This window comes from Phyllobates terribilis, unplaced genomic scaffold, assembly GCF_046119375.1.
Source record: "Phyllobates terribilis strain yellow unplaced genomic scaffold, ASM4611937v1 Scaffold_2__4_contigs__length_985480577, whole genome shotgun sequence".
Lineage (NCBI taxonomy): Eukaryota > Metazoa > Chordata > Amphibia > Anura > Dendrobatidae > Phyllobates > Phyllobates terribilis.
The window spans coordinates 910,943,571-910,956,456 of NW_027362762.1; the positions used below are offsets into that span (position 1 = coordinate 910,943,571).

Below are 12,886 nucleotides of genomic sequence, written 5' to 3' on the forward strand. Positions count from 1 at the left end.
GGATAAATAGAGGGTCCATAATGAGTTAAAAACATAATGAAGTAATATATGTACCTGCTTTAGTCCATTTCTTCACATGCAATTCCCACACCCGTCCTCTGCTCACTTAAAATGGTTGTATTCAGTCTTTTTTTAGCCTTTTCTATGTTTTTAGGCATTGTCTAAGTGTCACATGTTCATGTGGGGTAAGATGCATATCAGTGACATGTGTCACCATACACGGTAATGATGGGAGCCATGCATGTCATGACCATTCATTGTCAATGACATTTATTGTTCCCCATGTTAACACTTGAGGCTTAGTCGTTGTTGGAAGACTGATCCAAAGTGATCAAAGTACAGAGCAAAAAGATGTGATGGCAGTACAGGTGAGAGGCAAGTCTGGGACATATGAGCATAATCTTTTTTATATATTTAACTTCTTTCCAGGCCTATACATTTGCAGAAAAATGGTGCCCTGCTGGTCATAGAAATGAGGACACTTTTCATAGTAGCCTGGCAGCTCTTAACATTGTCTGAATAGGGATCTGGAATTACACATGGGCTCCTGGGTTCTGACCATGAAATATGCTGCAGTCTAGTAGACCATTCTGGTTGCAACCAGGTTCATAATGTGGGATTGTTAACAGGATATCAAAATCAGGAACAGAATTGGAAGTCTGAAGAACTGTCAGCAAACAGGCCGAGGTCAGAACAAGAGCCAAATAGGCAGAACAGGAGCTGAGCAACAAGAGTGAACCAGAGGTAGCATAGACTATAACTGGCAGTTGAAGTCTGAGACTCAGGAGACTAAATAGATTGCAATCCCACAAGGGCTCATAGCAGGGAAAATTCTAACAAGCAAGGAATTAACTCCCAGGTTGGGTGGTGCCATGAAACCCAGGAGTAAAACAGAGTTTCCACAAAGTTTCTGAGTGAAAGAGATGGAAATGAAGGTGACAAGTACTGACATGGATGTTTCAGCCATTATTTTGCTAGATTCCTGAAAATTGAATCCACATGAATCCAGTGGATTTGATTTGCACAACTGTACAGATAAAACAAAGTTGATTTATTACAAATTGTTATGCCTATTTGCAATTGCCACCAAATTCCAAAATGCAAACTCCATATATTAATGAATAGATCAATTAGACATGATGAATCTGATTTACTTACTTTGAAAATGCATGTGAGAATGATTGTATTATCTCTTGTAAAAGTTTTAATGACTAACATTAAAATTAACATTTTAAGAGTTTAACTGTAACTAGACTCATAAAATGTTCATTTTAATTTGAGGATAATGCCGCCATTCTGTCAAAGTTTTTCACAATAAGTACACCATCCTGATCAGGTCTAAAATATCTAGTTAATAATTCATCCAGTTTTTTTTGTGAACTCTGATGACAGTTCTTCTTTAATTTAAAAAAATGAATTGTATGTTCTTATGTTCTTTTGATACAACTTTTTCTTCTTAAATAAAGATTAATGTTATAGAAAAAAATAAAGAAAAATACAAATAGGTGAAGCTTATCTTGAAGATGCAATAAAGAACAGAGATGGATAGATAATTACTAAAGGCACAAAAGACTGGTTTAGCATAGTTATTATAGTTCCAGCGGAAAGGTCCTTCAGTAGCTGAAAAGCCTCCATTTATCTTGCATTTAGTAATAATTCTAAAATAAATTTAATTGTATGACAGGAGAAGTCTAAATTATTATATCTGAGCACCGAGTTTTACTTCAACCATTTATAGTCGGATAAGAAATGTCAAATTATATTACCACTTGGTAGAGCAAAGTGTCACAGGATTGGGTTTAAAATATCTGTACAGCGGCATATAAATGTTTGTAATTTTATATAGCGATATATCTAACTATGCATGAGCTTTGCTGCAGCATATCTTTTTAAAGAATTGGCCAATTTTGTTCTCCCCTGCTCCACACTATAAATACATTGTGTTTTTATAGGGCACTTTTATATTGTTTATACCAGATTTACCAGATTACTGGAGCCAAGCAGAGCTCAGTTCCTGGTGTCTTCACATATCGACATTAATCATCTACACGTTCTCTTACTCTGCTGATTATCCTTTAAACTTAAAGGAGAATTTCTGCTAAAAGATTATTTATCTCTCAGTCAAGATATGAAATGTGAACCTTTACTCACTGATATCATGAAAGTAATCTCCTATTCATCATAATAATCGCACCCTTGATGACAGTGTTTATTGTAATCCTTGAAAGGAATTTTGTTACCGTTTATGCATGTAATAAAATCTAAAATAATAATTAATTGATTAATGATGTAGCATGACAATTTTTGATTAAATATAACTTTGCCCAGTTTAGACTGTAGGTACAACTAATCTATAATTAATGAGTTATCATAGCACTTAAGCTATCCCTAATGGTGACAGAATATGACAAAAATGTTATATACTAACGCTATAGTTATGTAAAGAAAAGCAGAAGACTTGGAGTTTTGAAGCGCAGCATAAAAAACAGAACTTTGGTTCTCCTATTTACAGTGCCTACAAGTAGTATTCAACCCCCTGCAGATTTAGCTGGTTGACACATGCGGAATTAACTTGGCATTGTGACATTTGTACTGTAGATCAGCCTGGAAGTGGGAAATGCACTGCAGCAAATTTTTTTTTTTTTTTTTAAAAAACGTTAAAAGTTAATTCAGAGTGTCATTTATTATTCAACCCCTCAAACCACAAGAATTCTGTTTGGTCCCCCTAAAGTATTAAGAAGTAGTTCAGGCACCAAGAATAATGAGCTTCACATGTGTGGATTAAAGATCTCTTTTGCCAGCCTTTTCTGACTATTTAAGACCCTCCCCAAACTTGTGAACAGCACTCAGACATGGTCCACATGGATAAGACAAAGGAGCATTCCAAGGCCATCAGAGACAAGATCATGGAGGGTCACAAGGCTGGCAAGGGGTACAAAACCCTACCTGTCTCCACTGTTGGGAGCATCATCCGTAAGTGGAAGGCTTATGGAACTACTGTTAGCCTTCCACGGCCTGGACAGCCTTTGAAAGCGTCCTCCCGTGCCGAGGCCAGGCTTGTCCGAAGAGTCAAGGCTAACCCAAGGACAACAAGGAAGGAGCTCCGGGAAGATCTCATGGCAGTGGGGACATTGGTTTCAGTCAATACCATAAGTAACGTACTCCACCGCAATGGTCTCCATTCCAGACGAGCCTGTATGGTGCCTTTACTTTCAAAGCGTCATGTCAAGGCTCGTCTACAGTTTGCTCATGATCACTTGGAGGACTCTGAGACAGACTGGTTCAAGGTTCTATGGTCTGATGAGACCAAGATCAAGATATTTGGTGCCAACCACACTCGTGACGTTTGGAGACTGGATGGCACTGCATACGACCCCAAGAATACCATCCCTACAGTCAAGCATGGTGGTGGCAGCATCATGCTGTGGGGCTGTTTCTCAGCCAAGGGGCCTGGCCATCTGGTCCGCATCCATGGGAAGATGGATAGCACGGCCAAGAACCTCCGCTCCTCCATCAAGGATCTTAAGATGGGTCGTAATTTCATCTTCCAACAAGACAATGACCCAAAGCACACAGCCAAGAAAACCAAGGCCTGGTTCAAGAGGGAAAAAGTCAAGGTGTTGGAGTGGCCTAGTCAGTCTCCTGACCTTAACCCAATTGAAAACTTGTGGAAGGAGCTCAAGAATAAAGTCCACATGAGACACCCAAAGAACCTAGATAACTTGGAGAAGATCTGCATGGAGGAGTGGGCCAAGATAACTCCACAGACCTGTGCCGGCCTGATCAGGTCTTATAAAAGACGATTATTAGCTGTAATTGCAAACAAGGGTTATTCCACAAAATATTAAACATAGGGGTTGTATAATAATTGACCCACACTTTTATGTTTAAAATTTAATAAAATTCAACTGAGCAACATAACTTTTTGGTTTGTAAGATTTATGCTTCTGTTCATAAAACCTATGTCTCGTTTGCAGTTTGAAGGCTCTAACTTATTTGCATCTTATCAAGCCAGCTAAATCTGCAGGGGGTTGAATACTACTTGTAGGCACTGTATATGCGAAAACATGTATAATTTTAGACCCGTTTAGTTAAAATTAGTAAACTTTATCCCTTTATTCACCAGAGCAAGTAATGATAATGTACTACTATGTTTATAAACTACATGGAAATATGGAATCTTTAAAATTTTTACATTTTTCCCAAAAACACAGCCTTAGTAATTTCAAAGGGACCTCACTATATAAACTAATTGGAAACCAGTAAAAATCTATTTTTTAATAACATTCAACTACCTTTATTATTATTATTTATTTATAAAGTGCGATTGATTTCATGGTGCTGTACATAAGAAGGGATTACATACAAAATACAGATATCACTTACAGTAAACAAACTAACAATGATAGACTGGTATAGAGAGAAGAGGACCCTGCCCTTGCGGGCTTACATTCTACAGGAATGGGGAAGGAGAAAGTAGGTTGGGGGGTGTTGCAGTAGCTCTGGTGTTTTTGAGGTGGCAGCAGGCAAGGTCATGATAGGCTGTAAGCTTGTTTGAAGAGATTGGTTTTCAGGTTCTATCTGAAGAATCTCAGTTTTGAAGCTAATCGGATGTGTTGAGGCACAGAATTCCATAGGATGGGGGATATTCGGGAGAAATATTGGAGACGATTGGGTGAGGAACAAATAAGTGTGGAGGAGAGAAGGAGGTCTTAGGAGGGCCGAAGATTATGTAAGGGAATATATTGGGAGATTAGTTCAGAGATATATGGAGGAAAAAGGATATGGATGGCTTGGCTTTGTAGGTCAGTGTTGGTAGTTTGAACTGGATATGCTGGGCAATTGAGAGCCAGTGAAGGGATTTGCAAAGGGGGTAGCAGAGGAGTAGCGAGGTGAGAGATGAACTAGTCGTGCGGCAGAGTTAAGGATGGATTGGAGGGGTGTGAGAATGTTAGCAGGTTGGCCACAGAGGAGGGTGTTGCAGTAGTCGAGGTGGGAGATGATGAGGGCATGCACAAGCAGTTTAGTAGATTAAGGGTTGAGGAAAGGACAGATTCTGGAAATATTTTTCAGCTGGAAGCGACAGGAGGTGGCGAGAGCTTGGATGTGGGGGTTGAAGGACAGGGCAGAGTCAAGGGTTTTTCTGAGGCAACGGCTTGCCGGTACAGAGGAAAGTGTGATGTGATTTATTGTGATAGAAAGATCAGGTGGGGAAGATATGCGAGATGGGGGAAAGATAATGAGTTCAGTTTTGTCCACATTGAGCTTGAGGAAGCGAGATGAGAAGAAAAAGGTTATGGCTGATAGACATGCTGGGATTCTGGACAACAGAGAGGTGACATGTTGGCCAGAGAGGTAGATCTGGATGTCATCAGCATACAGATGGTTTTGGAAGCCATGGGATTTTATGAGCTGTCCCAGGGTATAGATTGAGAAGAGAGGGGGTCTTAGGACAGAGCCTTGAGGGACTCCAACAGAGAGGGGGAGAGATGAGGAGGTAGTGTGGGAGACACTAAATGTGCGGTTAGAAAGGTATGAAGAGATGCAAGTTAGAGCAAGGTATTTGACGCCAAAGGAGGAGAAGATCTGTAGTAGGAGGCAGTGGTCAACTGTGTCAAAAGCAGAGGACAGGTCAAGAAGAAGAAGGAGTACAGAGAATTGTCTGTTAGCTTTGGCTGTAAGTAAGTCATTAGTAATTTTGATAAGGGCAGATTCGGTGGAATGGTGGGGACGGAAGCCAGATTGTAGGTTCTTGAAGAGAGAGTTAGATGATAAGTGAGAGGAAAGTTCAGCGTGAATGTGTTGCTCAAGGAGTTTGGAGGCAAATGGGAGCAGCGATATGGGGAGGTAGCTGGACAAGGCAGTTGGGTCGAGGGATGGCTTTTTGAGGATGGGCATGATTGTGGCATGTTTGAAGGCAGAGGGGAAGGTAGCAGAAGTTAGTGATACGTTGAAGAGATGGGTTAGGGATGGGATGAGTGTGGGGGTGAGGATAGGGAGGATGTGGGATGGGATGGGGTCGAGTGCACAGGTGGTGAGGTGTGATTTGGAGAGGAGAAGAGTAAGGTCTCCTTCTGTGATGTAGGAAAGGGATGTTATTGGAGAAGGGCAATGGTCAGGGAAACAAAGGGGTTGTTGTGGTTGGACAGTGGAGACTTGCCTTGCTTGATCAATATTGTTTTTGAAGTCCGTGGCAAACTCCTCAGCAGAGATGAGGGAGGTCGGAGGGAGCAGTGCAGGGCAGAGGAGAGAGTTAAAAGTGTTGAATAATTGTTTGGGGTTGTAGGATAAGGAAGATATAAGGGTTGAAAAGTAGGCCTGTTTAACAGAGGTGAGGGCTGATTTGAATGCAAGTGTTGCTTGCTTGAATGCAGTGAAGTCATCTTGCAAATGTGTTTCTTCCAACGCTGCTCTGCAACCCTGGATGCTTGCTGAAGCTGTTTAGTGAGGTTGTTTTGCCTGGGTTGACTATTGACTCGTTGCACTCTGCCATGCACAAGAGGGACGACCGAGTCAATAGCTGATGCGAGAGTGGCATTGTAGAAAGCAGTGGCACTGTCTGTGTCGTGGAGCAAAGATATGGATGTCAGTGGTAAAATTGAGTCAGAGAGTGTGTGAGTGTCCAGATGTGCAAGTTTTCTGCGGGGTGTACTAGTTGTTGGACATGGGTGACAGGTGAGGAGGACAGGGATGAGAACGTTAATAGATGGTGGTCAGATAGGGGTAGGGGGAGGTTGTGAGGTTAGATAGAGAGCAGAGTCAAGTGAAGATGAGGTCTAGTGTGTGTCTGTCTGTGTGAGTGGCTGAGGAGGACCACTGATTAAGTCCAAAGGGTGAAGTAAACGACAGGAGTTTGGATATTGCTGACTGGTACATCAGTGGGGATGTTGAAATTGCCCATGATGATGGTGGGAAGAGAGCAGAGAGAAAGTAAAGAAGCCAGGTGGAGAATTGGTCAATAAAGGCAGTGACCGGGCTTGGAGGTCGGTATATAACAGCCACTTGGAGGTTGGAGGGAGCGTAGATGCGGACAGAGTGGATTTTAAAAGAAGGGAGAATAGGGGAGGGTAGAGGTGGGATAGAGCTTTCGGGTGCAGTTGGTAGAAAGGAGAAGACCCACTCCTCCACCATGTCTGTTACCAGGGCGAGGAGTGTGGGTGAAGTGGAGGCCAACATAACACAGCGCAGCAGGGGAGGCAGTGTCGGTGGGTGTCAGCCATGTCTCTGTGATGCCCAGCAAGGGGAGATTGCGAGAGGTAAAGAGGTTGTGGACAAAATGGAGCTTGTTGCAGACACAGCAGGCGTTCCAGAGTGCTCCAGAGAGAGGGAGCAGGGGGGTGGGCATCAGGGGCATGGGTTTTACGTAGGAGAGATGGCAGTAGTTTGCAGTTGGTTGGAAGCGATAGGAGGGGGAATTGGTGGGAAGTGTAAGCTGTGGGGGTCCAGGATTGGGAGATATGTCGCCAGCAGTGAGGAGAAGCAGAGAGAGGGAGAGAAGGAGGGAGAAGGAGACTGTCCAGCTTATTTTATGTCTTGGTAGGATAAATCTGAGGTTGCGGAGCAGGTCTGCAGATGAGGTCCCAGTATAGTCGTTTAATAATTAAATAATTATTGTTTAACAATACAAAAAAAAATGTTTCAAAATTCAGAAATGTAACTCTGACTCTTTACTTTGTAAAGTGTGCATGTCACAAACATTTTTTTTTCATAACAGTTTTATCAGTTTTATTATCCAAGAGAGAAATGAATGCAGCGTCATAGCACAGCTTCTGTCACCACCCTGAATGAGTAATGCAGTAATGCTGCTTCTGACGACAATCTTTTTAAGGTTGGTAACAGAAGCTGTTGTCACTCCCCCCTGCTTTTTTTCACTGTGATTAATTCAGGATGTAATCAGGGGGTGGTAGTGAAATAATCTATGGTAAGTGAACGCAGCGGGAAAAGAGTGTGAGATCACATCATTGAAAATGGTTACTCCTGCCTGAAAAGGGAATGCTTCACATCACCCTCTGAGAATGCTCACAACTCTCTCCCATGGAAGTTACTGATTCATGCTTGTCTTAGTTTTTTAATGTCCTGGTAACTGCTGTATCGGTGATTTTTGAGCTGATGTTTCAGCAACTGAAATAATATGGCTGTCCCTTTCTGTGTGCATTTTCTTAAGGATTTCATTTATCAGGGACAAGATTCGTATTGGATGATAATGAAAACATGAAGGAAGCTGATTTGATTTGGATCCATGAGTTTTTATTGTAATGGGTAGAATAGCACAGCAACAACAATTTTGTTTTTGTAGCTAAACCATCAGAAAAAACAGTTACTACTCACCAGCAGTGGTTCGCTTAGTATCCGCTGTGGTTTGACTTGCTGTAGGTAATGGGTGTGAATCTGCAAAATCAACACAGATTTTATTTGGTCTCACTAAAGCAAAAAATATTCTATATCATTCATGAAGCTCATCTTGTATCATGCAGGTCACTTAATTATAATTTAAAGAGTAACTAAACTTTAAACTTGTAATTTCAAATTAGGCAGGCACTTTAATTGCCTTCAGATTGGCTGAGGTCTGGGTCATGAGACCCCTACCTATCACTGTTTGTCTTACTGTGCACATAGAGTTTAGTACAGATCCAATAGAAAGCATAAACTACAAAGTCTGTGCATTCTATTCAACCACTGCTCCGCTTTGTGCATACTCAGGCAGAAGTTGTGTGCTCCTGTCTGCGAAGCTGTGTGCTCCTGTCTGTGAAGCTGTGTGCTCCTGTCTGCGAAGCTGTGGGCTCCTGTCTGAGAAGCTGTGCACTCCTGTCTGTGAAACAGTGATCTCCTGTCTGAGAAGCTGTTCATTATTCAAGAATCTATTAAGCAATCAGTGGGGGTTCTCAGAGCCTGGACCCTGTCAATCAGCAGGCAATTAAAGTGCCTGCCAAATTTGAAAAAAGAAACAGGTTAAGAGTTTAGTTACTTAACTGCATTCATATTTTTCATTTTTAATATGAAGATTTTTTAATCTAAAACTTAATATAAAAATCTTCTATTTAAAACATATAAATATAAAAATGATGCAATTGAATAAAATAATAATTTAGCCAAATGATTGTGCAATCATTTTACAATAACTTAATAGTTACATTTTTATCTATAAAAAAACTGATAGCTGTTAAAATACACGACTTTATCAGGCCTAAATTTGGATAAGGCCTTCAGAAAGAAGATTATAATTGGACATCAATCATTGTACTGATTGATCATCATCATCATCATCATAAGGTTTTATGCTGCTGTCACCTTGGCCAGATCAAACCATAAAAAGAAAAGTCCCCAAGAACCTTGGAATGTCTTTTCTCCACAGTGTAGATTTCTACCATTAGAAAGAAGCTGTACAAATTATATCTACAAGGATGATGTGTCAGAGGGAAATCATTGCTCTCCAAAAAATTTTTAAATTAACATAATCAAGTGTGCCTGCTAATAAAGAGAATGAATATTCACTGCCCCCACACCCATGCGGGTGGAAAGCAATGAATATTCATTCTCTTTAATAGCAGGCACATATGATTGCTGAGCCGCTGCAGGAGCCGGCGGCTGGGGATAACACTGTGTGCGCTAATAAAGGGAATGAATATTCACTGCTCCCCACATTCAGACTATGGGCATGGAGAGCAGTGAATATTTCAACAGCTGACCTCAGCGTGTGAGGGAGCATGGCAGTAACTTCATGCCCTGCTCAAATGCAGCTGGATTAGCAGCTGGCATCAGAACAGGACACAGCACTGGAACAGAGGGAAGATGAGTAGAATCCTTTCTTGCTTTTATGTGTGCAGCGCGATGGGGGTGTGAGTGCCATGCATTCCAGGATGGGGATGGGGATGCCATGCATTCTAGGATGGGGATGGGGGTGTCATCCATACCAGGATGGGGGTGAAATGCATATCAGGATGGGGATGGGGGTGCCATGCATACCAGGATAGGGATGGGGATGCCATGCATTCCAGGATGGGGATGGGGGTGTCATGCATATCAGGATGAGGATAGGGGTGCCATGCATACCAGGATGGGGATTGGGGTGCTATGCATACCAGGATGGGCGTGCCATGCATATCGGGATGGGGATGGGGGTGCTATGTATACCAGGATGGGGATGGGGGTGCCATGCATACTAGGATTGGGGTTGTAGGTGTCATGTATACCAGGATGGAGGGCCATGTATACCAGGATGGGGATGGGGACCACGTATAACAGGAAGATGGGCCATACATACCAACATGGGGGCATATATATACCAGGATGGGGGATATTAGTACAGAATTGGGGACATTACCCCTATAACAGTGTCAGAAGCAGACCCCTTCCCCCAAAACAGTGCATCATGACCACATTTTTTGCTTCAATTTTTTTTCTATTTTCCTTCTCTAAAACCTGGGTGCGTCTAATGGTCTGGTACGTTTTAGTTAGAAGAATATGATACTTTATGCATTGGCTAACTTCATTGAATAACTAGGGCTTGAACTCAATAGTCTCTCAGGTTTTAAATAGATGGATAAAGAGGATATCATAACTTTAAATTAGTTGGTTTTCATTGCAAGATATTTCCTTTAATTTACCTGTGATCAGTATAGTTGAGATGTCTATTTTGTACTTTGTTGTAAGCTGTGAATGATTTTCCTGGATGCCGATAGTTAGGACTTTCTGAATATTTTCTGTCAATAGAACTTTTGTAAATTCTATAGTGAAAACCACAATAACGCTGCCATTTCTGAAAATAGACAAGAAGGACAGAAGGAATTTAGTACATCAAATACTTATAGTGTATATTATCCACCTTTATATTTCATCATTTTTAACCATGTAATAAAGCTAAATTAAAAAAAATGAAATGTAATACTGTAAAGTCTTGGTTAAAAATATCCCTTCATTTCAACAATTTATGGCTGCTAAATAGATCTGTGTATCTCCATGGTTGTAGACTACGAACAGACCCTGTGTAGTCTGATGTTGCTTCATTCTTGAATTCCCTATTCAGACTTTTATGACAGCCAGAGAAACTATCTGAGATGAGAAAACCATTTTCTTTGCAATGTGTTGTCTATATTTTGTAATATTTAAAACCAGATTCTTGTACACATTATTTTTTCCTTGTCTGTTTTCAATTACTTTTGTTAGATACTTGTAATCAATTTTCTTTACATAATTGTATTAATTCACATTTCTCTTACATTCTGGTCTTAAAAACCCAGTGGGAAGGCCTGTTCGGTGACAGAAAGCGAAATCTGTAGGCACAATCATCAAGAGATAACTGTCGATAACAAATAAGACCACCCACTGGACTACTAATCCCAGAATGGGCTCTCTTTCAGCAGTAAAAAAGTGAATTTTGACAAAATGGGAAGTAATTCATTTAGATATTGCATCAATTTGACTCTTGTGCCTTGTCCTCTTCTGACATAGATTAGATGGATGGATATGTGGCACCCCAGGGGGTCTGGTTGCCACAGTGGTAGAAATACCATGTCTGAAAGCGAGCATGGGTTTTCCTGGTCAGGAGCACATTTGCATACAACGCCTCCTGCCCCAGTCCAGGGAGGGGAGGAACCAGCCCTTTATAAACTGGATCTGGGGTGGAGTTAGGGAGTTAGTTCCAGAGGAAGGGACAGAGGAGCAGCAAATAGCTCTGTAGGAGCCAGGAGCTGAAAGCCAGGGATTGGAGCTGATAGAGCTCATCCTGGCAGATGATGCAGAGAACCGGACACCGGAGTCCGAGGCTGTGGGGATATCCACATCCAGCAGCAGAAACCACCTGGCAGGGGATTTCAGGTCCTCTGGCCATAGAAAGCCCAGAGGCTCAGTCACACGCAAGGGACCGGCACCGCCATCGAGGAGCAGAAGGTACCAAAGGCCCCAAGTCACCAGCCATATGGGTGAGCACCACATGGTACACTCAGGGACTTGGGCTACTACACGACTACAGCAGGGTAGCCAGGAAGAGTGCAGTCAGATGGGAAGGCCTACACCTCCACCTGGACAGGGGGACTCTTGTTCGCTCACAGACTGGCCAGGCCACTAATGATAGCCAGTACTCCTGGCAGGGCCTTCTTCTTTACCAACAGTAAAGACCTTGAACTGCACTGCACGGACTCTGAGTCATTTCTGCTGCGCCCATGCACCACAACCCTCACCATCTACAGATGCTGCCCTGAGGCTATACTCCTTCCATGGGGAGTTATACTACTCTCCGCTGCGCACACAACATCAGCCTCAACAGTCTGCCCCACAGCGGTGGTTCTCAATGACCGCAATCCACGGGAGGCGTAGTTGGACACTTCAACATAAAAAACCAAGTAAACAGATCCGACACTGGTTTGACCACCCTGAGCCACGGGACCGGGTCACCGCCACGGAGACTACAACCCCTGACATTACACAGGGACCCGAATCCGGGTATTCCCCTACACACACGGCCCAGGGGTCACATCAACTTTGGCGTAGTCGGCAGGATTTCGTGCCCGCAACCACCGGGTACTGAGTGCCTGAAGAAAGACTGTGATAGTTACCATGGTGAAGTTTCCCGCCATCCGCAGCCGTTTTCCCGCCTTCCGCCGCCATTTTCCAACCATTGGGCGCCATTTGTGGGACACCGCGTGGGAAGAAGAGAGGCGTGGACGCCAAAAGCACGCGAGAGCTGAAGCCCCGCCTTATGCCCTGACGCTGCGCAAGGTCCTGGAAGGAGCCCAGCGGACGCTGACGTCACCAGCGAGCGATGCAAGGTCCTCGACCCTGGCGATCGCCTGCGGAGCCGCGGCCTATGGAGAAGAAGCAACAAAAGGTAGGCCATGGTTAACTAGGGTGGAGGAAGACCCCAGGAATGGAGGGAGCTCCTACTGCAAGC

At 42.9% G+C, this 12,886-nt stretch overlaps 1 protein-coding gene across 2 annotated transcripts in view; it reads right to left on the minus strand.

Moving 5' to 3' along the window:
* TMPRSS15 (transmembrane serine protease 15) overlaps window positions 1-12,886 on the minus strand; it is a 780,444-nt gene that overhangs the window by 722,649 nt on the left and 44,909 nt on the right. For both annotated transcript variants that reach the window (XM_073668264.1, XM_073668263.1), the window contains exons 4-5: window positions 10,605-10,756; window positions 8,329-8,388 (exon numbers count right to left, since the gene is read on the minus strand). In XM_073668264.1, coding sequence (XP_073524365.1) covers window positions 8,329-8,388; window positions 10,605-10,756 — 212 coding nt within the window. The remainder of the gene's footprint in view (window positions 1-8,328; window positions 8,389-10,604; window positions 10,757-12,886) is intronic.